The sequence below is a fragment of the Callorhinchus milii genome, unplaced genomic scaffold (genome assembly GCF_018977255.1).
Source record: "Callorhinchus milii isolate IMCB2004 unplaced genomic scaffold, IMCB_Cmil_1.0 Scaffold7, whole genome shotgun sequence".
Classification (NCBI taxonomy): domain Eukaryota; kingdom Metazoa; phylum Chordata; class Chondrichthyes; order Chimaeriformes; family Callorhinchidae; genus Callorhinchus; species Callorhinchus milii.
The window spans coordinates 3,638,132-3,664,436 of record NW_024704748.1 but is presented as its reverse complement, the minus strand read 5'-3'; the positions used below and the strand labels follow the sequence as shown (position 1 = coordinate 3,664,436).

Below are 26,305 nucleotides of genomic sequence, written 5' to 3'. Positions count from 1 at the left end.
GATGCAAAGGTAGATCATGTTTTAATTAAGATACAGAGAGGCCCAGTAATAGAGGGCCTCTCTGTATCTTAATACAGATAGTCTCAATTCAACTGGTTAAATGAGTCTTACCCATCGGTGATTATAGTAGGAAGAAGGATTTCCTTCAGGGAGAGAGCAGCAGGCAAGGGACGGTTTCTCTGAACATCAATGTATTCCTGCAATATCAAACAGAACACTCGACATAACTTTGGATGAAACACAATCCTTTTTGCTTGCTACTGCACGATGGTGAAACAGCAACAGCCACCTGCACAGGATTAACTGCACTTTTTTGTTTTGCGGCATTATACTTGTGTTCATTCAAGTGCCTCAACTGTGTATTTTTTGTGGGCGAAACGCAGCAGACAATTGCGCACAGCAGTGCTCCCCAAACAGCAATATCCCACTAACTATAAGGGAGGAATTGAGTTTAATTTTTTTACACAGAGAATTGTTACGAGAATGCACTGCCTGAAAGGGTGGTGCAAAACGATTTAATAACAACCTTTCAAAAGGGAATTAGATAGATACTTGAAAAGGGAAAAATTTCAAGGCTAAGGAAAGAGCGGGGACGTGGGACTGATTGGGTCGCTCTTCCAAAGAGCCAGCACAGGCATCCTGGGCTGTATGGCCTCCTTCTGAGCTGTAATATTATATGATTCTATGAATTTCTCATCTGAAAGAACAACAAACAAACAATGGAGCACAAAGGTGGGGCTTGAACCCACAACCTTCTGACTCAGAAGTGAGAGTACGACCAACTTAGCTAGTCTGACACCAAATTATTACTGAATTCTTACAAGTTTTATTGACGTAGTCACTCCAGTGTTCTAGTTGCCAACAAATGTTTTCAACAGATCACCACTCTAAATAAAGAGTGGACAAGAAAGTTGAGTTCAAAAAATAAAACATATCTTTTTTTTAAATTGGGAGGAGTAGATTGCATTTTTTATGAGGAGTTCAGTTAAATGGCAACTGAAACACACGGCACTTTTTTCTTTCAAGCAAAACTTAATAAACTGAACAGGATTGAACACTGAATCCAGTTTACGAGATAAAACACGCAGCTGACAGTGACAATGTGAAGCATTCAGTGTTGGGGAGGGGCAAAGTGACATTCCCGTCAGGAATGTGCAACCCTCACCCCACAAGAGAATGCAGCACTCAAGAGGAATGTCAGCCAATGATCCCACTCATGCTCTGCCTTCCACCCGTTTATTCCCGAGCTCTTTCGCTTTGGGTTTTGACAGTGCTTTTATTCTTTCATGTCATGTAATTCCATTCCATCTTACACTGGGAGTCGGTCAAATGGGCTGTCCTTTCACTCATCAGATCTATCGTGCCATGGCCCAACTCGGAACAAAATGAAATTGCACAGGGCCCCCAAACAGAACGTTGGGAGTCTGTCTGTCTCCTTTTCAAATGAGGGCTTAAAGGGTTAAATTACAAGGACAGGTTGCATAAAGTTGGTCTCTATTCCCTAGAGTTTAGGCAGTTGAAGAGTGATCTGATTGAAGTTTATAAATAATAAAGGACTTGAAATGGCCTAATCTTGTTTCTGTGTTTCTATGTTCTGCCCTCACCTCCACAATCCTCTTCGCCCTCAAAATTCCGTCAAAAATTCCTCTCTCTGGAAAGAGCCCACATTTTCATGGGCAAAATGTGAACTTAACTTGCTCTGGGTAAAATAAATGATCTATTCACCCTCTCCCTTCTCTAAGTCTGAGAACATGACTCTTTGTTGTGGATCACAAGACCAAACTAAATAAACAAGGTATTGGGCAATCTGACTTACTGAATAATGCACTCGGTGAATTATAATACGTGTGGTTCAGAAAACAGGAAGATCAGATTTGGAAACGTTTTGTCATATTTTAACAATTCCGAGTAATAATAATAATAATCCTTGCATTTGCTATAGCGCCTTATCACGTCTTCTAGACGTCCCAAAGCTCTTCACCTAATACACTGTGAAGTGAATAGGATTGTATATTTTGTGGGCGAACCGCGGCATCCAATTGCGCACAGCAGTGTCCCACAAACAGTCATGGATTGAGGGACCAAATTATTATCATTAGTTTTTTTTTAACTCCAGGTTTGATATGAAAATGTTCCATCACTTGCCTTCACAGAAAATGGTTGTCCAAAATCCACCCGGACACAGCCGAAGTTTTTGCGAAGCATTCGGACGACTCCTTGCAAGGCTCCCCAGAGGCTCTCTTTCTTTTTGGGTTTCCCCTAGAAAACAGCATGTTGCAACATTACTGCACTCAGCTCGGGGCTGGGTGAAATGGATTAAAACACAATTTCCGCTCGCTCCATCACAAGCAGTCATTCTATAGCAATTATGGTGATAATGGGTAATACTAATCCTCCTTGCACTTGATATAGCGCCTAATCAAATCGTCGAGATGACTCGAAGCGCTTCACAGACGATACTGTAAAGCAAAGTGGATTTAGTGGGTGAAACGCAGCAGCCAATTGCGCACAGCAGTGTCCCACAAACAGCCGTGGATTGAGTGACCAATTTTTGTTTTTGCTTTGCCTTTTGGAGGGATTATTACCCCTGGAAAGCAATCCACCAATCGGCTAACAACCGGGTTCCTATTTACTGCTCGGTAAACAGGCGTGTGGAGTAAGGAAACTTGTGTGTGGTGTAAGATACGTCTCCCCAAGTGATAATGTACCACTCACTGTCGGCAATCGCTTGGTCAAGAGATACTTAACAGCAATAATCACAGAACCTTGATCTACATGTCGGGGGTGATGAACTTAACTGTGAATGGAATGTTGTGGCTTTGTGGCATTTTATTTGATCTACGGGCGATAAGGATAGTGATTTCCTGTTGAATCATGGTGTGCAGGCATGGAGGGAAGGAAGGTTTGTGTAGTAAAAGCTCACAGGTGCAATGGGCTGCCTTGAAAACAAATGCAATGAAATAGCTGGGGATGGAGACAGGAATGTTCCTGACAAGGACAAAGAGAGTACAGTGAAATTCGGTGAATTGAGTATCGGATAATTGAATATTTCACTAGTTTATTAAATAGAATTCAGAGCTCCAGTAGGCGAGTCTCCTATTATAGTCCAGTCCGTCCGCTTGCACAGATAGTTTGCAGCTTATTGAATCATTTTCACTGTCAAATTGAACATTCAATGAATAGAATTTCACTGTGTGAAACTAAGAATGAGATCGGAGCAGCCTGAATTTCAGCAGTGTCAGCCTCGAATAAATACCCGATCAGTCTTACAATGTTTTGAGATCCACTGAGTAGAGCTCTGTTTGTTGCTGGCACCCGCTTGAAGGAGGAGGGGTGACAGACAGAGCAAGCACTGCAATGCAGCACAAGATAAAGACAAACTTGACACCAATATTCCTCTCTACGCTATCCTGTTGTTAACCAAATGCTTCAGGAGAGATAACACTATTTAACAGCAGCTCGCATTTATACATCACCTTTCACATAGAGTAGTGTCCCAAAGCGCTTCACAGAGCAGGGAGATTGGGGGTGTGGGGGGTTGGGGGGGAAACTGGCTCAAAGAGGTAGTTGTTGTGGCCGCTTTCAACAACAGCAACAACAACTTGCATTTATACATCAGCCCTCATGCAGGGTAGCGTCCCAGGTTTTCAAGTGCGACCTGGAGTTAGGGATGGAAGGGGCAGGGCGGAGGGATAGAGAACATTCCAGAGTTTTAAAGACAGATGTGGGGGAGGGGGGGGTTGAAGGATTTAGGGAAAGAGTTCCAGAGTGAAGATTGTTTGGGGGGAGGGAGCAGCTGGATGCCTGATACATGTGGAAACCCATCCATGAAGCCAACTCCATCTCCAGAGAGCTGTCATTATAAGCTGTCTCCCTCCCTGCAGCCACGTTCCCTTCTGGCCACAAATTCACCAGACACTTGGCTCTGGATTTGCCAAATGGTGCAACGGAAACCCTTCTGTTGTGTGCCCTTGGGCTCAGAACAATGAAGGAAAACTGCGTGCCCACATGTCTTATGTATTACGAGGTTCATTAAATTACCTTCTGAGTGGCCCAGTACATATCAACTTGTATTTATATTGCACTCCTCACGCAGGGTAGGGTCCCAGAGTGCTTCTACACAAAGCTGAAAGCACTGTACAAGATTAATTGGGGAGTCCGCCAATAGCACATCATCTGCCAGCAGAAATGCTTCAATTATATCGAAAACCATCCAATATATCACTGAGTGAATATATTGAACAGGGAGGATGACAGTGGATGACCTTGCTTTAATCCAACCCCCCACCCTCTTCCTTTTGGGTGTCCGCAGCAGGGTTCCAACGTATCTGATAAATGTGCCATGACTCACCACCAAAGCACCACCTTTAAGAGCTAGAAAATCAGTGGGGCCGCGGGTATATTGTCTCCCGTCTTTTACAGCATTTAAAATCTGGTTTCGGTACGATGGCAACACGAGAAAACATTGAGAGAAGGCGAATGGACTTTTTAAATACAGTCAAAAGAGAAAGCACTGAAACGTTACCCACCAGCTGCTCGCTGTTATAATTGCCTTCAATGATTCGGTCATACGAGATGCCCACTGGAATAACCATGATGTCAGACACAGCATTTGCATAGAGGCTGTCCACCACAATCGACAGGAGGCCAGTCCTGGGGGCGTAGGGTTTACCACTGCGAGAACGTGTGCCTTCCACAAATATCTCCAGGAACTGGTGTTGACGAAGAAGCTCCTCGATATACTGCCAAAAGATAAACGGGAATTAATACTTTGCGCAAATGGCTGCCGCGTTTTGCCCACAAAATACAGAGTCAATTCACTTTACGGTATATTCTGTGAAGTGCTTTGAGACGTCTCAAAGACGTGATCAAGCACTATATCAAATGCAAGGATTATTATTATATTAATACAGTAATAACCTAACTGTAATCACCACACTCGACCAAGTGCTTTCCATTCAACAATAGATCAGCAAACTCCCTGATGACTCGTACAACAACAACAACAGACATTTGTATAGCGCCTTTCACTTGGAGAGGACGTCCAAGTGAAAGGCGTTATACAAATGTCTTGGACAGTTTATTACGGAGGACAGAAGGAAAACCGATTCATCTGCTTATAAAATGCAGATTTCACGTCCATGTACAAATCAGGGGTGCAGCAGGTTTTCAATGCTGGGTTATGCCAAGTTTATCAAAATTTCTACATATGAACGCCACCTACACATAGGAATTCCCGTTTGTCTGTGATGGACTGAGATGCACACTCTCTCTCACTTCCCAGAGGAACATACTGTGCTTATCTAGTTCGGAAATTACTAGGTGTAGGTTATTGTGAGTCAAAGCTGGAGGACTCCAGATTAAATCTTTTAGTACCTGCTGAAGTTTAAGCAGCTTGAACCTCAGCGCTTGCCATTGAGACCACTGACTGGCAAGCTTCCTGCTGCTCGTCCAGCTAGCACCACCTTACCCTTTAGAGCTTTGGTTTGCAGGGTCCTTGCCCCCCCCACCCCCCAATGAGGATCGATTCTGCTGTAAAACTGTGGCAAACGCGTGATGGTAAGTCAGTCTTCGGGGTACATTTGACATCTCTAAACCGTCTCCGTAAAAACCTACCACACGCAGGACGGATCTGTACAGTACATCTTTCTGTCCATCTTCGCTGACATCCAACTTTCGACGGATGAAGAAGCCACCCAGCTTCCGTATCAGCGTGCTGTGAAACAAAGCGTCTCAAATATATCAGCATGCACGAACAATTTGCTTTTATATAGCGCCTCTCATGCAGGGCAGCGTCCCAGAGCGCTTGATAGTGGCAGAGCACGACCCCGAGCCGGGGGAAGGGGAGGTGACCGTAGGCACGGTCGAATAGGAAGGTCTTCAGGCACGATCTGAAGATGGGGAAGGAAGGGACAAGGGGGAGGCATAGAGGAAGGGTGTTCCAGAGTTTCGGGACATATTGGTTGAAAGTTCACAGATGAAGTACATTACCTGGCAAATATTATGGTTAATTAAATACTTAGAGAAATGCAATACTGAAAAACCTTTCTCAGTTGTCAACCCTATATAGCCTCATCTCTCATGATGTACAGTTTTGAGCGATGTCTTCCCATGAATGTCAGAGCTGATTCTAATGATGGCTCTTTGCCTGCAATTATAATTTGCAACCCTCTATTTTAAAACTGATTACGAATCGGTCTAATGTGGGGGCTCAGCTGGTCACCTCACACCTGCTTACTTCGCCCTCTGCACAAAAAGCAGCCTTGGTACCTAATAACCACTGAGGATTTGCATTTTGTTTTGTGCTCGTCAAAATGAGGAACGTAAGTGCTTGGCAAAAGAAACACCCATTGTGTTTTTGTATCCAATATCAGCATCTGCAGTCCCAAGCCAATTGCAATCTGAGCCAGACACAAAGTAAAGTCACTTCCCTTTTGCCCTAAGATCGTGAAGTAATCTGAACCTCAGGCTAGCAGCCACACTATACAGTGTCACTTCCATTTCCCACAGAAATCACCCCCTCGTGGCCTTGTCTGAATGAGACAGAACAATTCAGCACCAACTTGGCCAGGAGATCACAGGCAATTTCTTACTCCAGCTCCCGTGTGCCCGACACAAACTGAACACACCCTCTATAGAGCCCTCACAGCCAGCAGAGTGAGGAGACTGATCCCATGGCAAACGAACCAGAGGGGAGATGAGGAGAATTTTTTTTATTACAGTGAATTGTTACGGTTTGGAACGCTCTGCCTGAAAGGCTGGTGGAAACAGATTCAATAACAACTTTCAAAAGGGAATTGGATAGATACTTGAAAAGCAAACATTTGCAGGGGTATGGGGAAATAGTGGGACTAATTGGGTAGCTCTTCCAAAGAGTCGGCACAGGCACGATGGGCTGAATGGCCTCCTTCTGTGCAGTAATATTCTATGATTCGATCAGTCTGGGCTGCATTTCAAACACGGGTTCCAGAGTTGAAACCGTCAGTGTGTTGTACCAATGGGTCTCTGAATCTCTTGGATTATATTGTACATTAAATACCTTTAGTATATTCAGAGGCACTAGGACATTTGTTGCGAACCATGGCAACATTTGCTGGCCCGTTTGATTTTTTTAATACAAGAATGAGCAAAGTCAAATTAAAGCCCCATCGGAAAGAGAAAATGACATGAAATAGTTTAACGAGCAATCACGATGCCAAGGGAATACAGTCAGGCAAATCAGAAGGTGCAAATACCCTACCTAGACTTCCCATTAATCCTGTGCTTAATACTGATGAAATATTTAGATGCGCAAAATCAATAGCTTTGTTGTTCCTAACAAGCTTATTTTCAGTAGCGCACAGAACTATGTGTGTGTGTGTGTGTGTGTGTGAGAGAGATAGTATTTTGCACTCACCTGAAAATGGGGAGATTCAGGTTATTTCCAGCTGCGATGTGCGGTGCTTTGATGTTATGACAGAAGAGAATGAAAGTGAGCAGCAGGTAGTCGATGTGTGATTTGTGTACAGGTAGAAAGACCAGTGGAGCATTCTGCGAAGAGAGAGAGGGAGGGATGCAAAGTCAATAGCAGCAGAAATAACTGAATCAGGAGAAACTGCCATAATACAAACTCACAAATAAGACCAAACATTGTCATATAATAATCCTTGTATTTGATATAGCTCCTTATAAAGTCTTTGAGACGTCTCAAAGCGCTTCACAGAATACACTGTAAAGTGAATTGACTGTGTAATTTGCGGGCGAAAAGATTCATAAATCCAAAATACACTAAACTATTCAATAATAATCCTCGCATTTGATATAGGGCCTTATCATGTCGTTGAGACGTCTCAAAGCGCTTCACAGAATGTACTGTGAAGAGAATTGACTATTATTTAAAACAATTTTTTCCTTGCATTGCTCACTTTTTTTCCATTACTTCTACTTAAAAAAGGGGACAACAAATTGGATCCAAATATAACAATTTGGTTACATCTATACTGTATAGGCCACTCATCATTTTTTTCCCTCAATGTGAAATTATAATAATATAATCATAATCCTTGTATTTGATATAGCACCTTATTGCGTCTTCGAGACATATCAAAGTGCTTCACAGGATACACTTTAAAGTGAATCGACTGGATATTTTGTGGGCGAAACGCGGCAGCCAATTGCGCACAGCAGTTTCCTACAAACAGTCGTGGATTGATTACATTTAAAAGTAAGAAGTGTTGCACAGCAACAGAGATTAGAAGAATGTTTCCGCCTCCCTCACAAAACAGTAACGAACAGAATCCCTATGAAACTTGGTGATGTTACGATGATTATTAGCTCCTAAACACACAGCAAGAATAACTACGTGAAAATATTGGAGGATACAAGTTACAGACAAGAGTTAAACAAATACTCCACAACAGTTACTGATGCTAAGACCATTGGGAGCAAAGTGCAATGTTGTCAGTGATGGGAATGAGGCCAGTGTTGGTTAGTGAAGATGTGGATGAATGCTCCGGAGTTTACCCTTGTATACCTTTGGAAATCAGGAAATATCCAGGCAGCATTTTCTGCCAGGAGGTAAGGCTGAGGGAGCTAGGTGTTTGTATGCCTGTGAAAGGGGCAAGCTTGAAGGGCCAAGCAGCCTATTCTCATTCCACATTTTCTTAAAAAGAATCATAGAATATTACAGCACAGAAGGAGGCCATTCAGCCCATCGTGCCTGTGCTGGCTCTTTGGAAGAGCGACCCAATTAGTCCCACTCCCCCGCTCTTTCTGTAGCCTTGCAAATTTGTACTTTTCAAGTATCTATCCAATTCCCTTTTGAAAGTCGTTATTGAATCTGCCTCTACCACCCTTTCAGGCAGTGCATCCCAGACCATTAACAGCTCTCGCTCTTACGATCTTACCTCACTGAGATGCTGGAAAGAATGAGTTAAAATTGGGAGACAGCCCTGACTATGGAAACCTTGCTAACTAGAAATAAATTAAAATTCACGAATATGATCACTCGTGCATGAAATATACGGCGCGCGTGATCCATCACTGCCAGAAAAACAGATCAGAAACTCCCTGGTGAACAAAGTAAATGCCTTGTACAAAGACAACAGCAAGCTCAAGGTTAATCTATTCTTGGGAGATTTCAGGTGACGTTTATAAACCGAAGCTGTGCTTATGACATTATCTGCACAAGTCAGGTTACAGCCCACCTCTCTAAATCATTCTCCGACACTCTCGTTTTCAGTCACCAATTAACAAACATCAATTCTGCATATCCTAACTGGCTGAGCGCATATCTCCCCGATTGTTGCTGTGTAAATAAATGGAAAATGTATTTAACAGGAGTGGGACAAAAATCATCTTCTCCAAATGAATCATTGAACATTTTGCGTTCTCCCACAGAGCGAGCACAAAGAGTTGCTGTAAAAGCTCTTTCGTTCTCTTAAAGCACCGCTCCACTGGGTGATGTTAACTGAGGTGGTTGCATTTCTTCTTTGTAGTTTCGCGAGACTTTCTTGGCTTACCTTTCGACATGCCGCTGTATCAATTCACAACAATGCAAGGACAATCCCATTTAAACAACAGACGATCTCAAGTCAAATGTCAAACCGTCTTCATCTCCACCCACAACCCCCACCCCTTCCACCATGACTCAGTCAGTAAAACTGCTCCCTAGAGGTGAAACTGAACCGTACACATCTAGAAAGTCCCAGGCTTGAACTGTGGGAAGCTGTCTGTTCTCAGCTGTTGTCAACAATTGGTAACATTATCCCTGGAATAAATTGTGGGGGGGGGGGTGAAAAATCAACCAGGTTTCCAGTTCTTGACCCAGCAATCCCTGATAGACGGTGCCTGTATGTGGGCATTGTGAGGGAACAGAATCGGGCTCGGCTGGGCTACAGTCTAGCCTTCACTTGTGTAGCCTTGCACGTGAATAATAATTATATTACTATTAACAATAACGATAATCCTTGCATTTGATAAAGCACCTCATCGTGCAGTCAAAATGTCTCAAAGTGCTTAACAGTATTTACTGTAAAGTTCAGTGACTGAATTTGTAGGCGAAGAAAGAATATTAAGTGAGAGAGATACCAGAGAGCTTGCAGCGCCCATAGATAGTAATCCTTGCATTCGATATAGCACCTCATCATGTCATGGAGTCCTTTAGTTCAGTGGTTAGAGCACTCGCCTTGCAAGCGAGACACCCGGGTTTAATTCCAGGCAGGGCGAAACCTTGGGTAAATTTCCTTACTCCACACGCCTAATAATAATCCCTCCAAAACCCAAAACAATAATAAATTGGTCATTTTCAATCCACGACTGTTTGTGGGACATTGCTGTGCGCAATTGGCAGCCGCGTTTCGCCCACAAATATACAGTCAATTCACTTTACAGTCTATTCTGTGAAGCGCTTTAAGAAAACGTGAAAAGTGCTATATCAAATGCAAGGATTATTATTGTTATTATTATTATCTCAAAGCGCTTCACAGAATATGCTATAAAATGGATTGATTGATTGAGTATTTTATGATCGAAAATGCACAATACACAATAGTATAATAAACCAGCCAGGTTCAGCATCTTTAGAAGAAGGAAGGGAAATCATTAGCCAGAAGAAAGTCTATTTTGGTCTCCAAATAACAGAGGTCATTGAATTAAATTCTATCCCTTTGAAACATACACATTAGACGCTTTGAGATGCTCGAAGACGTGATAAGGTGCTATAGAATTGCAAGGATTATTATTATTATCCCTCTCACTCGTGAGAAAGTCTAAGCTTCCCTAATGCTTATGACTTAGAAATGTCTGAAGCTTTTCAGATTATCACTGCACAGTATTTGGGTTAACCCAGTTTGCCATTCGTTCTGCCACACTCAAGCAACTGAAATAACATTGGTAGACCATTGTTATTATGATTACTTTTTATAACCAGTTGTGTAGCAGTAGTCAATTCTATACTATTGAAAAGTAATCTTAAACTAAGATTTATGGGATTGGTATTCATTGAGTGATGCCATGTGATTATATTTTTCAGATAATTGGCAAAAGAACCAGAGGGGAGATGAGAACTTTTAACGCAGAGAGTTGTTAAGATCTGGAATGCACTGCCTGAAAGGGTGTTGGAAGCAGATTTTATACTAACTTTCATAAGGGAATTGGATATAGATTTGAAACGGAAAAATTTACTAAAACACCAACAACACGATTGCATTTATAGAGCGCCTTTCACGTCGGGAGGACGTCCCAAGGTGCTGGACAGTCGGATCTGGCTAAGGCTATAGGGACATCTGCAACAGTGTCTGTGACACTGGGGAGAATGCGAGTCCAGTTTCATTTCCTGCCCAATGATGTTGACCTGAAAGTGCATAGGATAAATGTTGATTGTTTCTCTGTTAAATGAACGGCAAAAAGCCAGAGGAGACACCCACAAAGCTTCAGTTCTAGAGCTCCTGAGGCACTTAGTATATTGTTATCTCATAAATATTAATCTTCATCCGCACCCCCAAAATAAAAGTTTAACTCTCATTTCAGGAACCATAGACTTTCAATGCCACTACAATTCAGACATTATCTAATCTCTGCTCCTTACCTCGGTTAAAATATTGATCCCTTTTTCTCCCATCAGGCGTCCATTCATTTGCTGACACCTTCCTTATCAATCATTGATCAAATTGATCTAAAGCAGAGAGCAGATGAACCCTTTGCTTCCCACTCCTTACCTTAACCCAGCTGTTCGCCTGCATGTACACAATCATTACAACGACTAAAACTCTCTGAAGCGCATTCATCAACACATCCTCCTCTGAGCTGGACTGGCTTCCAGCTGACATGCCTTGCAATGGAACGTCGGCGTCGAGCCAGTCCTCTGTGGCGGTCTCAGTCGTGGTCTCTAATCCGGTTCCTGAGCCAGGCGGGTCCACAGTATTCCAGGGCATTGCTGATGACTGCACAGCCCGGCCTGGCTCATCGGCAGGACTCTGACGGGCAGATCAGTCACTGGGGGCAGGGAGTCATCCCACTCAGCTCCTGTTAACACTGCACATTCCATTCCAACAATCAAGTCTCTGGGATTTCCATGTGTAGGTGGAAATCTCAGCTTGGTTTAGGTACTCTTAAACATGGGAATGGGTTTCAGCATGTATCAGACACACGGCTGACCACAAAAAAATACATAAGGCGCTAAATCAAATACAAGGATTATATATTTTTTAAATTCCTAATCATAAACAGGCAATACCTAACCCATTTGCGTCCGTAACATTAACACGGCCAATCCTGACATTAACCTGCCTGTGTGGCTTACCTCGGAAGCAGCTTTCTTCACCATTTCCAGTTGCCCTTTGTGTATCTGAATGCTCCAAAAGAAACCATTGAACAGCTTAAGCAGCACCCAACCCGTCAGCCTGAGAACACAAAATGAAAGCTATAATAATCCTTGCATTTGATATAGTAATTTGGTCACCCAATCCACGACCGTGGGACACTGCCGTGCGCAAATGGCTGCCGCATTTCGCCAACAAAATACGTAGTCATTATACTTTACAGTGACCAAATTATTATTATTTTTTTTAAGGGATTATTACTCCCGCAAAAGCGATCTGCCAATCGACTAACTACTTACTGCTAGATAAACAGGGCGTGGTGCAAGGAAACTTGCCCTTCCCGGGAATCGAACCCAGGTTCTCTCGCTTGTGAGCCGAGTGCGCCAACCACTAAGCTACAGGACTCTACAGGTAGAAAGGTAAGTAAGAGACTAGAGACTATCTCCCCCTTCGGTAGACTTATTTTTTTTATTGCAGGGAAGATGGAATACAACCTATACAGAAAGTGCCACAAAGTACCTTTGACGTGCGGGTTTTGTCAAATCTTGAGCAACTCTCAGCAAGTTAGCTATTGATCTATTTGCTTTCTCTCAGGGAAAGCACAAACAGTGAACAATCTGATTGGGGCTAGCTTCTCCCTCCAGTCTCTAGTTCCCGTCATATGTTTGGACTGCATTGTATTTTTGTACAATTAGCTCCATTTGTAATCAGTGCGACCTTGGCTTTATCGAGTGAAGTTTCAGAGGAGAAACCGTGGTTACGGTTAAAGAGAAATAAAACAACCCATCAGTGACGCAAATTTCATTAGCAGCAACAAGATGAGGGGCCAAGACTTGATACTGACTGAAAGTGGCCTTGATCCCTGTTGGGCCTTGGGACGTCCTCAGACAGCGTCAAAGAGCGAGACCTGAGTTTCTATAGGGATAATTTTCCGTTCTTCTCTCTCTTTTCTCCCTTCCCTCAGTGGAGAGGGGCAAAAGGAATAATACAATAACAAACTACAGATCAAAGGAAAATACCAGAGTCATCCAATGGACAAAGCAGAGAACACTTTGTTCGACCACTTTGTGTCTATTTGGTGGCTCATTCGTACAATGTTCCTGAAACTCTACAATCTAATCCTAACTATAGCTGAAATTTGGATACAGAAGTCTGTGGTGTGAATCATTACCGGATTATGGCTGGCGAGATGTTGGACACCATTTGCTGAAGGACTCCCCGAGCTTTTCGTTTCTCTTTACACAAAGCTTTCGAGTCGGGCTGCACAATGCATTCCACAGGCATCCTTTGAACCACCGTCTCCACAATGGCCTTCTGCACTCTGGTCAACAGATTCAGAAACGTAATGAATAAACATGCAGATAATTAATTCATTCATTCATCAACATACCTTGGCTTCAATAAAATATTGTGGGAATAAGCTTCAAATGTTTCGGACAAATTATTAAATACAATGAGATGTTACTTTAAGGAACCACAGGATATAGATCCTCGGTGTCAGCCTGCGTCAAATTGGTCGTCTCTCAATCAGAAGGTTGTGGATTCAAGCCCCAGGTCGGGAATTTGAGAACACAATCATGGCTGACACTGGGAGTCCGCCTCATTGTCAGAGGAGCTGAGCTTCGAATGAGATGCTAAACCAAGGTCCTTGCTCAGGTTAAAGATCCCATTGGTACTACTCGAAAAGAGATAATAATATCTCAGAATTTTTTTAAAAATTGGTCATTCAATTCATTGCTGTGCAACAAAATGGCTGCCGTGTTTGCTTACGAAATACAAAGTCAGTACCTATTACAGTAAATCCTGTGAAGAGCTTCAGATGTCTTGACGACATGATAAACCATTACATCAAATGCATTATTAACGGGATTATTGAAACGCCGCAAAAGTATGAGAAGTGTTGCTGTACCTGGTGTTATTTAAAACATTTTCAATCACGTTCCTTGGAAACATATCACGATGTACATCGCGGTCTTGAACAAATAGCACATAGCAGAGACGCCGTGCCAGCCACCCTCGGTACCTAGTGAGCAAATTCAGACACTGTAAATATCCCAAATCAGCACTTCAATGTACCAGAGCTCTGCGTCCATCCGTTTCCACTTTGAGCCCAACCCAAATGTTTCATTTTCTGCCTCAAAGAATTATAATTTTTTCTAAAGAGAAAAATAAGCATTAGCTGCCCGCATTCCTTTTTAAATCATTTGCCTCTTTTAACAAAGAACTCCCCCACCACCCGCCCTCCACCCCCACCCCACAAACACACCCTGTCCAGATGTCCAGTTTATCCAGTCAATATCTGAGCAAAGTAGAGCAAGAAGTTGCCAGGTTTAAGTCCTGATGGTGTCCTGAGCGAGTTGATCTCAGTCAAGGAAGCACTATTGCTACCAATGAAAATCAACCAGCTTTCCGCTCCTGAAAGAGGGAGCGTGTTCGAGTGTAGGGACATAACAAGGCTCAGCTATGATCTACTCCAACCAAAACACAGTCAGTTCTCACACACAGAAATGGCATTATCAGTGGATATCCAGCTCCTGTAGAACCATAACCCCTCCCCCAGCATAAGTCAAAGACCTTGAGGGGTGGGGTGGGTGGGGGAAGATTTGCTCTACAAAACCATATCAGGTAATTGAAGTACAAATTGTGTACAAAGCTTATTTTAAATTCCTTCCGCGAACCAAAAATATACAATTTTCTTCAGTTTGCCGACATGTTCTATGCCCAACAGCCTCTATAACAACAATATTCGCCAACTAGATTTGCTGTGTTGTGACATTAGGTCTGAAAAAAGGTGACCGAGCCAACACCTCTCAGTACTTCAGGTCACAGTTTATCGTACTCAACCCAGCTCGCTGCACAAGCTGTTACAAATTACCTGGATGTGCATTAAAAAGGGGCACAGAACCATTTTCATATCGCCTCACACATCAAAAGTAAACCCAGTAAATCACAATGGCTATATTACTTACAAAGTTTTTCACAGAAGGCATTGTGTTAATATTGAAGTCAGTCTCCATTCAGCACATTCTTACATAAACTTCGGAAAGCTTGATCCAACAAATTTTGAAATTGGAACACATTATTTTGCCGAGAAGTCACCAGTAACAGTCTCCTGATCAGCTGTAAGTGCTTGGATTATAAGATGGTTTTGATATCATTTTGTTGATTAAATAAAAAAAACTAACTTGACATTGTGCATTTCTTTCTCTGTCATAAATTCATCATACCTGGTGTGAGTTTCATTGATATAGATCACATTCCGCAGACCCAAGGAAGGGATACTAGCATTGAAGAACTTTTCCTAGTATGAGGAAAGAAAGATATTGAAGTCAGTTTTCTGCATGACAGAGGGTGTTTGTTCAAGCGCAAGAACATCTTCTGTACATTTCTGCTTCTAAACTCTTCTGGATTCTTTCTTCCCACCCTTGCAGAACTGTCAATGTCTCGCCCACAAAGTACACAGTCACTACACTTTACAGTATATCCTGTGAAACAATTTGAGACGTCTCAACAACATGATAAGACGCTATATCAGATCCAAAGATTATTGTTATTATTGTCGTCGACAAGAATGCTAGGAGCAATTCTCCGAAGGTCAGTAAATGTGCAGTCTTTGGCATTAGGAAATCTCATTTCTAACCTCATGTCACTGAGAAGGGTCAACTTATAAACCAGCAAAATGTTTTCACCCAAAGCTAAGAAGTTTGACCCAATTGTGTAGCTTTGCATGAAAAAAACTAACTCATTACATCAGCAGGATTAAGTCTCACAAATGTCCAGCTTTGTTCTTATGAAATCAATTGAGCACCGCCATTAAACGAAGGAATCAAATTTAGAAACACAGAAACAGGAGGAGGCCATTCAGCCCCTCAAGCCTGTTCCGCCATTCTATAAGATCATGGCTGATCTGTACTTCAACTCCAATTACCTGCCCTTGCTCAGTATCCCTTGATAGCCTATCCTAACAAATATGTATCCACCTCAGTTTCGAAAATGTGAATCAAATTTATCAATAACTTCAGTACTTAAGTATTATAAAGCACAATTAGTATGGTCAGATAATCTTAATATTGACTATCTCTCCTCCCTCATGCCTTCTGTCCTGCTATAATCTTTTATTTCTCTTCTACTTAGTGTCTTTGATTGTTGCAATCTTTTACTTTCGATTGTTTTATTGACGTATTGTATTGCAGTGCCTTGTTTTAGTTACCCTGCTCAATGGAGAACACACGTGGCAACATCTTCCCACAAACGGACGCTTTCTGCTCAGTAACGACTCCCGCCCGATGGCAGCAGCAGATCGAAACACGGCCAAACTCCGGCAGTTCTCCACCTGGAAGAGATCACAACAGCACAGGAGGCGTGAGCGAGCACTGGCCAGAATTAGATCGCAAACTGAAACAGCCTTTAGGGCTTCGAAGTGAAATCGCGACAAAAGAAAAAGCTGGTGAGACTCTGGCATTTACCCCAAACCCTGGCTCTTGCCAACCCGCATCTATTACTCTCCGGAATTAGGTGAGCAGGAGGCGACCCTCCAGGGAGAGAGAGAGCGCATTCCATTCCAACAATTTATCTGGGATGTCCATGTGTAGGTGGGATGCAGGGAATTCTCAGGTTGGTTTGGAGACTCTTTAAGCACGTGATGGGTTTCCGCATGTGTCAGACACCAGTCTGATCAAAAACCAAAACCTTTCTGCACGTTGTTTAGCTGATCTGGTTACTTTTCTTTAACGCTTATGTATGATTGAACAAAGGGTGCTTTTTTCATCCAAAGAGGCTTAGTCGTAAGTTGGTCAGAGGGAGCAGGGTCATTGCTTTTGCAGTATAACTTGTTATAAAACTGGCAACAAACAACAATCTGTATTCAGAGTACTGCATCAGAGTAGAACAAAGAATGTTTGTGAGTTACGACCGATGTCAAAAAGGTGCCAGCATGCAACAATGTTAAAATCAGCGTCTGCAAACACTGCACGCTCAATCTGGAATCCGTTAGCGTAGTGGTTAGCGTGGTCGACTCGCAAGTGAGAGGACCTTGGTTCGATTCCCAGTCAGGGCGAAACCTTAGGCAAGTTTCCTTAATCCACACGCCTCTCTTTACCCACCATTAAGTAGGAATCTGGCTGTTAGTCAATTGGCTTTCCGGGGGTAATAATTCCCCCAAAAAGAAAATTGGTCACTCAAACCACAACTGTTTAATGGGACTTTGCTGTGCACAGTTGATTGCTGAGTTTTGTCCACAAAATACACATTTAATTCACTTTACAATATATTGTGTGAAGCGCTTTGAGACCTCTCAACGATGTCATAAGGCGCTATATCAAATGGAAGGATTATTATCATTTCATATTATTTACACAGAATGTTTTCTATCCAAAGATAATCCTCAAATGTTTACTTAAACTCTACATTACAGTTTATGCTTTGTGTCAATATTTCTGTATGTCATGTTTCACTTGCGTAAATTTAAGACAATGACCAAATGATTAAAGCGGAAAATAGAAAAAACAATCTTCACACACAAAAGTGGAAATCTCAATCACAAATCTCTTATTCAGGCAGAGTTAATTTTATTTCCGAAATTGGAATTCGATAGATTTTTTCCAACAGAGTAATATTAAAAATAATTCATACATACAGACACACACACACACACACACACAAACAATTTGGTCACTCAACCCACACCCGTTTGTGGGCAATTAGCTGCCGCGTTTCGCCTACAAAATACAGTCTATTCACTTTACAGTCTATTCTGTGAAGCGCTTTGAGACGTCTCGAAGACGTGATAAGGCGATATATCAAACGCAATAATTATTATTATTATTAAAATGTAATGGGATTTTACGCACATGTAATGGAACATGTGTTTCGATCAAGTGGGCCATGTGGCGAAAAGAGAGGTGCGCAGACTCATTGGAGCAAATGGCATGTTTTGTATCCTCCGATTTTAAGCTGGGAAAACAAAGTTACGCCTAAATCTGACAAGATTGATTTCAGCTTTGCCTTGGCTCACCAGTTCATCACCGCTGTGCTTTCCTCCGTTGCCATGCTGTTCTCTGGAGTTGGATAAATAAACACCCTCCCCTGCGGTTGTCAGTGCCGGCTCCGTCATGCCTCCTCAGACCGCGGACACGCACAAGCTCTGCGAATCGAGACAAAGCAAAATGAAATACAAAGCAACGTCTGGGGATTGAAACAAAGGGAAAAAAAACACCGCAAAATATTATTAAAATAATTTCTTGTGGACTTTAGAGCAATTTAGTTCCTTCATTTATTTCACCAGGAAGAGGACTCCAGTGGACTCTTTAGCAGTGGTTTGTGAACTGTGCCACAGCAAAGAATGTACGAGGCACCACAATGGTGCATGTCAGCGATTACAATATTTCAGACAACAATACAGTGGGATACTGGAGGAAGAGATTTACATAGAAATTTGGAAGGAAGCGAATTCAGAAACACAGAAACAGGAGTAGCCCATTCAGCCCCTCGAGCCTGTTCTGACATTGAATAAGATCAAGGCTGATCTGTACCTCGACTCCAATTACCCGCCCTTGCCCCGTATCCCTTGATACCCTGAGCTAACAAATAGCTATCCACCTCAGTCTTGAAAACTTGAATGGATCAGCATCCACAGCCTTTTGGGGAGAGAGTTCCAGATTTCCACTCCCCTTTGGGTGAAAAACTGCCTCCTGATTTCACTCCTAAGTGGCCTGGCTCTAATTTTAAGATGATGCCCCCTCGTTCTGGATTCTCCCATCCACCAGAGGAAATATCCTATCTAATCCCTTTATTATTTTTCAAAAAAACACTTCACTTTCAGCATTGTACATTTCATTGTCACTATAAGAAAACGCCAGTTATGTAGGATGTGCATGCAATCCAATATCGTGGCAACAGCACAACAGAATCGGTAACCCTGGGTGATTTAACCAGTATGCACAAACCGAAAGCCAATTCTCAACACGTTTGTTTCCCCACTTGGTATGTGAAACTGTACTTAACAAGAGTGAAATCTGGTGACGGGGTAGAAATCAATATGAAAATTGGCTGCCGCATTTCACCCAGTCAATTCACTTTACAGTATACAGAGTGAAGCGCTTTGAGACATCTCAACCACGTGAAAAGGCACTATATCAATTATTATTGTGACAAATCTTTCCCAAACTATCAGGACGATGATCAGCGCAAACAGCTTAAAAGGAAGATCATATCAGAGCTTCTTATCACCAAAGCAAAGATACTTGAAGCTGCTAAGTTTTCCCTCCCTTGGCTAAGAACAGGATCAGCAAGTTTATCGGGTTTGTGCAGCATTGCTGAACGACAACTTTTATTTTAGGCTAAAAAAAACTTTTCTTGAATTTTATTTGAATAAATATTGTATAAATGTATTGTATTTAATCATATTCTTCCCATTTCAGCTTTACAACTTGACAAATCGATAACCATGTAATTTTATTAATTAATTTTAATTTGACTTTACAACCCTATAAATAAAAAAAGTAGTAATGATGCTTGCAATTGATTATATACATTTTATATAGCACACTCGCCTTGCAAGCCAGAGGACCTGAGTTCGATTCCCGGACGGGGAGACACCTCAGGCAAGTTTCCTTACAACAACAACAACAACTTGGATTTATATATCACCTTCCATGCCGGACGGCGTCTCAGAGCGCTTCACAGTAACGGATCCCGGGGCCGAACCAGGGGGAGGGGAGGAAGGTGACCAAAGGTGAGATTGAAAAGAAAGGTCTTCAGCCAAGACCTGAAAGTGGGAAGAGAGGGGGCGAGGCGAAGGGAGTGAGGAAAGGAGTTCCAGAGCCTCGGGGCGTAGTGGTTGACGGCACGGAGCGAAGGATAAGGAGGAGGCCAGACCCGGTGGAGTGTGTTACTCCACACACAGGCCTCTGTTTACCTAGCAGTAAGTAGGCACCCGGTTGTCAGTCGATTGGCGGATCGCTTAAAAAAAAATAATTTGGTCACTCAATCAGCGACTGTTTGTGCGATGCTGCTGTGCACAATTGGCTGCTGCGTTTCTCCCACAAAATACACAGTCAATTCACTTTACAGCATATTCTGTGAAGCGCCTTTGAGACGTCCCGATGACGTGATAAGGTGCTGTATCAAATGCAAGGATTATTATTACACGATATATTATATACAGCGCCTCATTGAATCATTGAAACTGCTCAAAGTACTGCATAAGATTTGCTCTGAAGTGTAGGAACTGTGTATTTGTTTGGAGTTACAATGCCAAATAAAATCGCATTCCAACTGCCCTGCTATTCGTTCTACCTCGACCTCTACTCATCTCAAGCTAAGCAGGAGGCGTCCCTCCAGGGAGCGAGAGCGCGCGGATTCCATTCCAACAACCTCTCTCTGGGATTTCCACGTGTAGGTGGGATGCATGGAGCTCTCAGCTGGGTTTGGATACCCTTAAGCAACGGTGGTGGGTTTCCTCGTGTGTCATGCGCGCATCCGGTTGACCCCAACCCACACAAAAAAAAATCACGTTCTGTTCTTTGCTTAAATGAATGACTCGAGGTTCTCTCTCGCGCCGTGGCTTAGTTAGTCGGTGTTCTCGCTCTTTAACTTTGTCCCTGCCCAAAAGCTCGCTGCTCGCCCCTCATTGAACCCATAACCTGTACAAAAAGATAAACGTTCAGTGGATCTTTGAACACATGCATACCTAAAACAGAGAACATTGCTCCCCCCGCCCCAGCCCCAGCCTCTCAGTAAATATCAAGATCAATATATTTGATTTGAAACGTGATTTCTGGCTTCTTCTGAGGTCTAAACTGCGGCTTTACACGCGCGCGCGCACTGGGAGGAAGTTGCAGAGAATTCAACTGTAGTCAAATTCTGACACATTGAACGTGTTACTCATTGCAGATTTGAAAGGTATTATATATATATTATATGTATAATAAACTAAACACAATCCAGTCAGCCATGCAACATGGCAACTTTGCAACAAGCAAAACAAAGCAACAAGAGGCTGCAGGTTTCATTTCTTCGCTCTCCCCGCTTACCAAAGAATCGCACAGAAAAGGATACTTGGCAGGTTTAATTTCACACTGCGGTGTTGTACTCGACAGGGCTTGAAAAACTGGGAACCTCAAAAAAATCATAGAATGGAATGCTGCAAACTGTCTATTGGCGGTTCGTCAAACCTGCGCTGGGAGTTTCTCTTCATCAATCTAACCATTCGTGTTACCTGCTAATACAGCATTCCTGTTTTTCAAGTATCTTTATCAATCCCTTTTCAACAAATCTATGGACTCTTGCTCAACCCTGCTTTGTGGTTTCATCCACCCTCGAGTATAGAAAGGTTTCAAACCTCCCCTTTTAATTCGCTTTGTGATAATTCTAGATGTGCGTCCTCTCATGACAAATGTTCTGAAACTGTTCCCTCTGTCCCACCGTCAGATTCAGGACCGCCTTAGGCTCACGGAACTTGTCCGTAGACTGGGCTACGACAGTGCTGTAGAATAGTTGTGTAGCCGTGTGAGTCTTTGGAAGGCTTGAAAATAAAATTATCCTGGATATGAGACGGCTGTTATAAACCAAACCATTGTAGTCTGTTCCTCATTCAGTTGGCGGATAGCAATATCAATGGCAAGCTGTGTGGTTTCAGCTGGTTAGACTCCAGCAGTTACTCCAACCTACACACTGGGTAGAGTTGGAGTAACTGCTTTGTTACTCCAACCTACCCAGTGTGTAAGCCTTGGCTCTCGCTAACCTGTGCCTAATAATTTCCGGAATTAGGTAAGCAGGATGTGTCCCTCCAGAAGCGAGTGCGGATTCATTCCAACAATCTATCTCTGGGATTTCCATATGTAGATGGGATACATGGAAATCGCAGCTTGATTTGGATACTCTTAACAACAAAAGCAACAACAAATGACATCTGTATAGCGCCTTTCATGTCAGGACATCCTAAGACACTGGACCCATCCTTAAGCATGGTGATGGGTTTCCGCACGTCACATGTTTTTCAGCTGTCCAAAAAAAAATGAGGGAAACACAAAATTACAAGCTTCCCAATGGCTCAAAGGGTGAATGCCTCACCTAATGAAAATTTGGATACTCTTTAGCATGACGATGGGTTTCCTCACGTGTCAAGGACACCTGACCGAGCAAACAAAATCACAGCTGGATGGTGCCTTTATCCACTAGGCCGTCGGCAGATGTATAAATCAAAACTGTGTATGAAAAAACTTTTCTTCACCAGCTATCTATCTTAGTACGTAATCATTGGTGAACGATCATTCTTGCCTTTATTGACTAACACTCTTTTAACACTGTGTGTTTAGCGATAAGAGGTTCGGGTGACCACCAAATGGAGTCATTTGAGTGGCTGGCACTGATGGCATGATTTTCTCGTTCCATAAAGCCATGTAGCTTCGTGGGAACTTTGCCAACATAATGTTTTTTCCCTGCTAACTGGTTATATTTGAACATGCTGCATCTGGTTACCTAGCAGTAAGTAGGAACCTGGTTGTTAGTCAATTGGCGGATCGCTTTTCCGGGGGGATAATAATCCCTTCAAAAAAGTAATAATAATTTGATCACTCAATCCATGACTGTTTGTGGGTCACTGCCGTGTGCTGTGTGGCTGCTGCATTTCACGCACAAAACACACAGTCAATTTGCTTTACAGTATTTTCTGTGAAGCGCTTTGAGACGTCTCGACGATGTGATAAGGCGCTATATCAAATGCAAGGATTATTATTATTACCCCTTATTATTATTAGCTGTTGTCCCTACTCCACAGCAGCAAAATAGGTGTGCTCAGTGTTACACATGTAAGCTTAGAGTATTAAAGATGAGGGCTTAGACCACAATATATTTAGGTACAATAGAAAGGCCAATATCAAATGCAAATGTAGATGTAGCACTACCACAATGACACACTCACCACTGAATGAGATGTGTTTGCACAAATTCTTTGTTAGCAGAAATAATCTCAACCTCAAAGCAAAAATTATGTCCTGTACATAAGCAAAAAAAGCCCTGTGCCTGGGGGTAAGTTACAGTCCCATTAACATTTACCTGCATATTGACAGCTTTTATGCAAGAAAAATAACATCTTACAAAGGAAAGTCACCTGTTGAGTACAACACACAATATGTATTGATAGCAAGCTCGCTGTGTTATTTACTGCAAACAACAAACCCTGTCCAAGTATACAGAGAAGACCATATACAGAAATAAACTGCTGAAGTTGTCCCATTTGCAATAGTTTGAATCCAACCCCTAGTTCAGGTGCAAACCCTTGATTGTTCAGCCCTTCGGGGCATCCTCCCAATATGAAAATCGCTGTATAAATGCAATTGGTTGTTGTTTTTTAACTCAAAGGACAGCTATACAAAGGGAAATTCTGCTGTCTCAGTGCAGGGCAACCTGGACTGGTAAAACAAACATCCTGTGTGAGTCAGGAGGCAGAACCGTGCTGCTGAGCAGAAAGGCGGTCAGCAATTGCTTAGAGTACTCGCCTTGCAAGCGAGAGACCTGAGTTTGATTCCTGGCAGGGCGAAACGTTAGGCTAGTTTCATTACTCCACACCCCTCCGTTTACCTAGCAATACATAGGAACCCAGTTATTCGTCGATTGGTGGATCACTTTTCCGAGGGTAATAATTCCTTCAAAAAAAATGATAATAAACTGATCACTCAATGCACAACTGTTTGTGTGACGCTACTGTGCACAATTGGCTGCCACTTTTCATCCACAAAATATACAGTCAATTCACAGTATATTCTGTTAAGCACTTTGAGATGTCTTAAAGACAAATGCAAGGATTATTGTCGCATGAAAGATATATACCGCCTCATCAGCCGCCTCCTCCTCACAAAGAAGTGACAGAGAGTTTTTGATGGGGAGAAATAGATTCCCTCAGGTATATTCAAGGATAGTGAGATGGTTTTGAAATAGAGACTGCATCTAAGATTGCCAAACTCTGGACTCTCTTAAAATTCTATGGAAATAAAGTCAATCTAGACCCGGGTTGGAATATCTATCTCTACATTCCCTGAAATCATTGGTTTCAATTACTTTTGACTCATTTGAACAAACCTCAAATGAAAGAAACGCGAAAGTGTTCAACAATGGGGAATAGCGCAGATGAAAAACCCTCTCCCCAGCCCCCACAATACACAAATAAAACATCTAACTCTGCAGTGCGGATTATGCTGAAACGTATCCCACCATATTAGTGCTCCTGAATTATTCTTCCTCAGGACCACAAGGCTGTAGCTATCCTTACCTTCTTCAGTCTTCTGCTTTTGTCTTCCACTTCAAGCCTTTAAAACACAGCTTGCATCACTATCCCTGCTACCTGATTGCCCAGGTAGGTCACACAAAAGCTGACAAACCTCTCCCACCTGGGGAAGGGCAACATTCAAGGTTACATTTTTCAAGGAAGAGGGGAAAAAAATATTCTACGGAATGCAGACAAGTATCGGAGCTTGCATAATACAGAATACGTTCCAAGGTGTCAGCTTGGTTCAATTGGTAACACTCTCAACTTCTGATCCACTTCTGGGTTCACGACTCAAATCAGGACCGAAACCTTAGAGTCAGTCCATCCTGATACATACTGAGAGGACACAGCATTGTCAGAGATGCCTTCCTTCAAATGGATTGTTAAACGCAGGTCCTGTGGAAATTAATGATCCCAAGACATTATTTAAAACATATTCAGCGCCTTGGGACGTCCTCCCGACGTGAAAGGCGCTCTATAAATGGAATCGTGTTGTTGTTGTTGTTGTTAAAACATAAGTGAATTTCTTCCAGTTTCCTGTCCAGATAATAATCTTCCAGATTAATTGGCCATTTATTTCATGCACTTCCTGGTTAGCTGCAATGTGCAATCTGGCTGCCACTTAGTCTACAAACAGTCAATACCCATGACCACAATTACTTATGAAGCTCTTTCAGATGTTGACTTTGTAGGTATTATATTAAGACACAAGGAAATGCTATTAATAATAGTATTCAAAATTAATTCTACATTAACTGTAGTCTTGAAAAGTCATTTCAACAACAAAAAATACAGTCCCGTCAGAAATTGTGACGTCTCACTAATTCGCACCCACGGTTTCCGAGGCTCAGTGAATCTCCCTCCGCTGGCCTCTGCCCACCCAATGTCAGCTGCTGAGATCCATGACCAAGCTCTGCCTCATACTGGATAAAAAGTCTACAGGCTCTGAATCACCCTCACGTTCTTTAAATAAAACAACACCATCCATTCATCCACAAATGCACACAAAGCTTCCTCGGCACTTGGGATTTCAAAACACTGAATTACAGGCTGGGTGACTTACCCTGGTCGAGATTGAGAGAGGAGAGACTCCGTCCGGGAGCTGTGTATCTATCTGCCTGGAGTGCAGCAGTTAATCTCCTTTTGCTGACCAGGTGCTTTAACATAAGTGTTTGTCGCAGAGAGCCTCGGGATTCTGGTTTACATTTGCTGACTGAACAGAGGCAGTCGCCAAGACAACTCCACGGCTGAAAGGTACAGCCTTTCAACCCACAGCTTTGGAGGCGGTAAATGTTTTTGTGCAATATTGTGGACAGACAGAAGCAAAAATCAGCTGCGACTAAATAACCATTTATAAAAATAGGAGCAAATTACCAACGCTGCCAATATCAGTTTCTAATTTGCTTCCAGGTTGCTGCGGTGGTGTTAAGAGCCTGGGAAACCGTTAGTGAAGGAACACATAGAAACAGGAGTAGACCATTCAGCCCCTGGACCCTGTTCCGCCTTTCTACGGGGATCACGTCTGAAAATGTGAATGGATCCAGCGTCCGAGGTTCCAGATTTCCACTACCCTTTGGAAAAAACCTCAACCAGATCACCCCTCAACCTTTTTATCTCAAGGGAACAGAAACGTTTTATGGCAACCTGTCCTCGTAATTTAACCCCTTAAGCCCCGGTACAAGGTGGGCTTCCAAGAAAAGCCGTATTCGTACATGTTCATTTGAAAATGGCCGGGTTTGAA

The 26,305-nt window shown here is 42.6% G+C and overlaps 1 protein-coding gene across 1 annotated transcript in view; it reads right to left on the bottom strand.

Moving 5' to 3' along the window:
* gpam (glycerol-3-phosphate acyltransferase, mitochondrial) overlaps positions 1-18,435 on the bottom strand; it is a 30,365-nt gene extending 11,930 nt beyond the window's left edge. Inside the window, exons 1-11 of the mRNA XM_007903609.2 lie at positions 18,313-18,435; positions 16,510-16,632; positions 15,527-15,600; positions 14,209-14,322; positions 13,471-13,620; positions 12,281-12,380; positions 7,397-7,530; positions 5,617-5,716; positions 4,530-4,742; positions 2,146-2,259; positions 112-197 (exon numbers count right to left, since the gene is read on the bottom strand). Of these exons, the coding sequence (XP_007901800.1) occupies positions 112-197; positions 2,146-2,259; positions 4,530-4,742; positions 5,617-5,716; positions 7,397-7,530; positions 12,281-12,380; positions 13,471-13,620; positions 14,209-14,322; positions 15,527-15,600; positions 16,510-16,632; positions 18,313-18,411 (1,307 nt within the window). The 5' untranslated portion in view covers positions 18,412-18,435. The remainder of the gene's footprint in view (positions 1-111; positions 198-2,145; positions 2,260-4,529; positions 4,743-5,616; positions 5,717-7,396; positions 7,531-12,280; positions 12,381-13,470; positions 13,621-14,208; positions 14,323-15,526; positions 15,601-16,509; positions 16,633-18,312) is intronic.
* Positions 18,436-26,305: the final 7,870 nt, after the last annotated feature.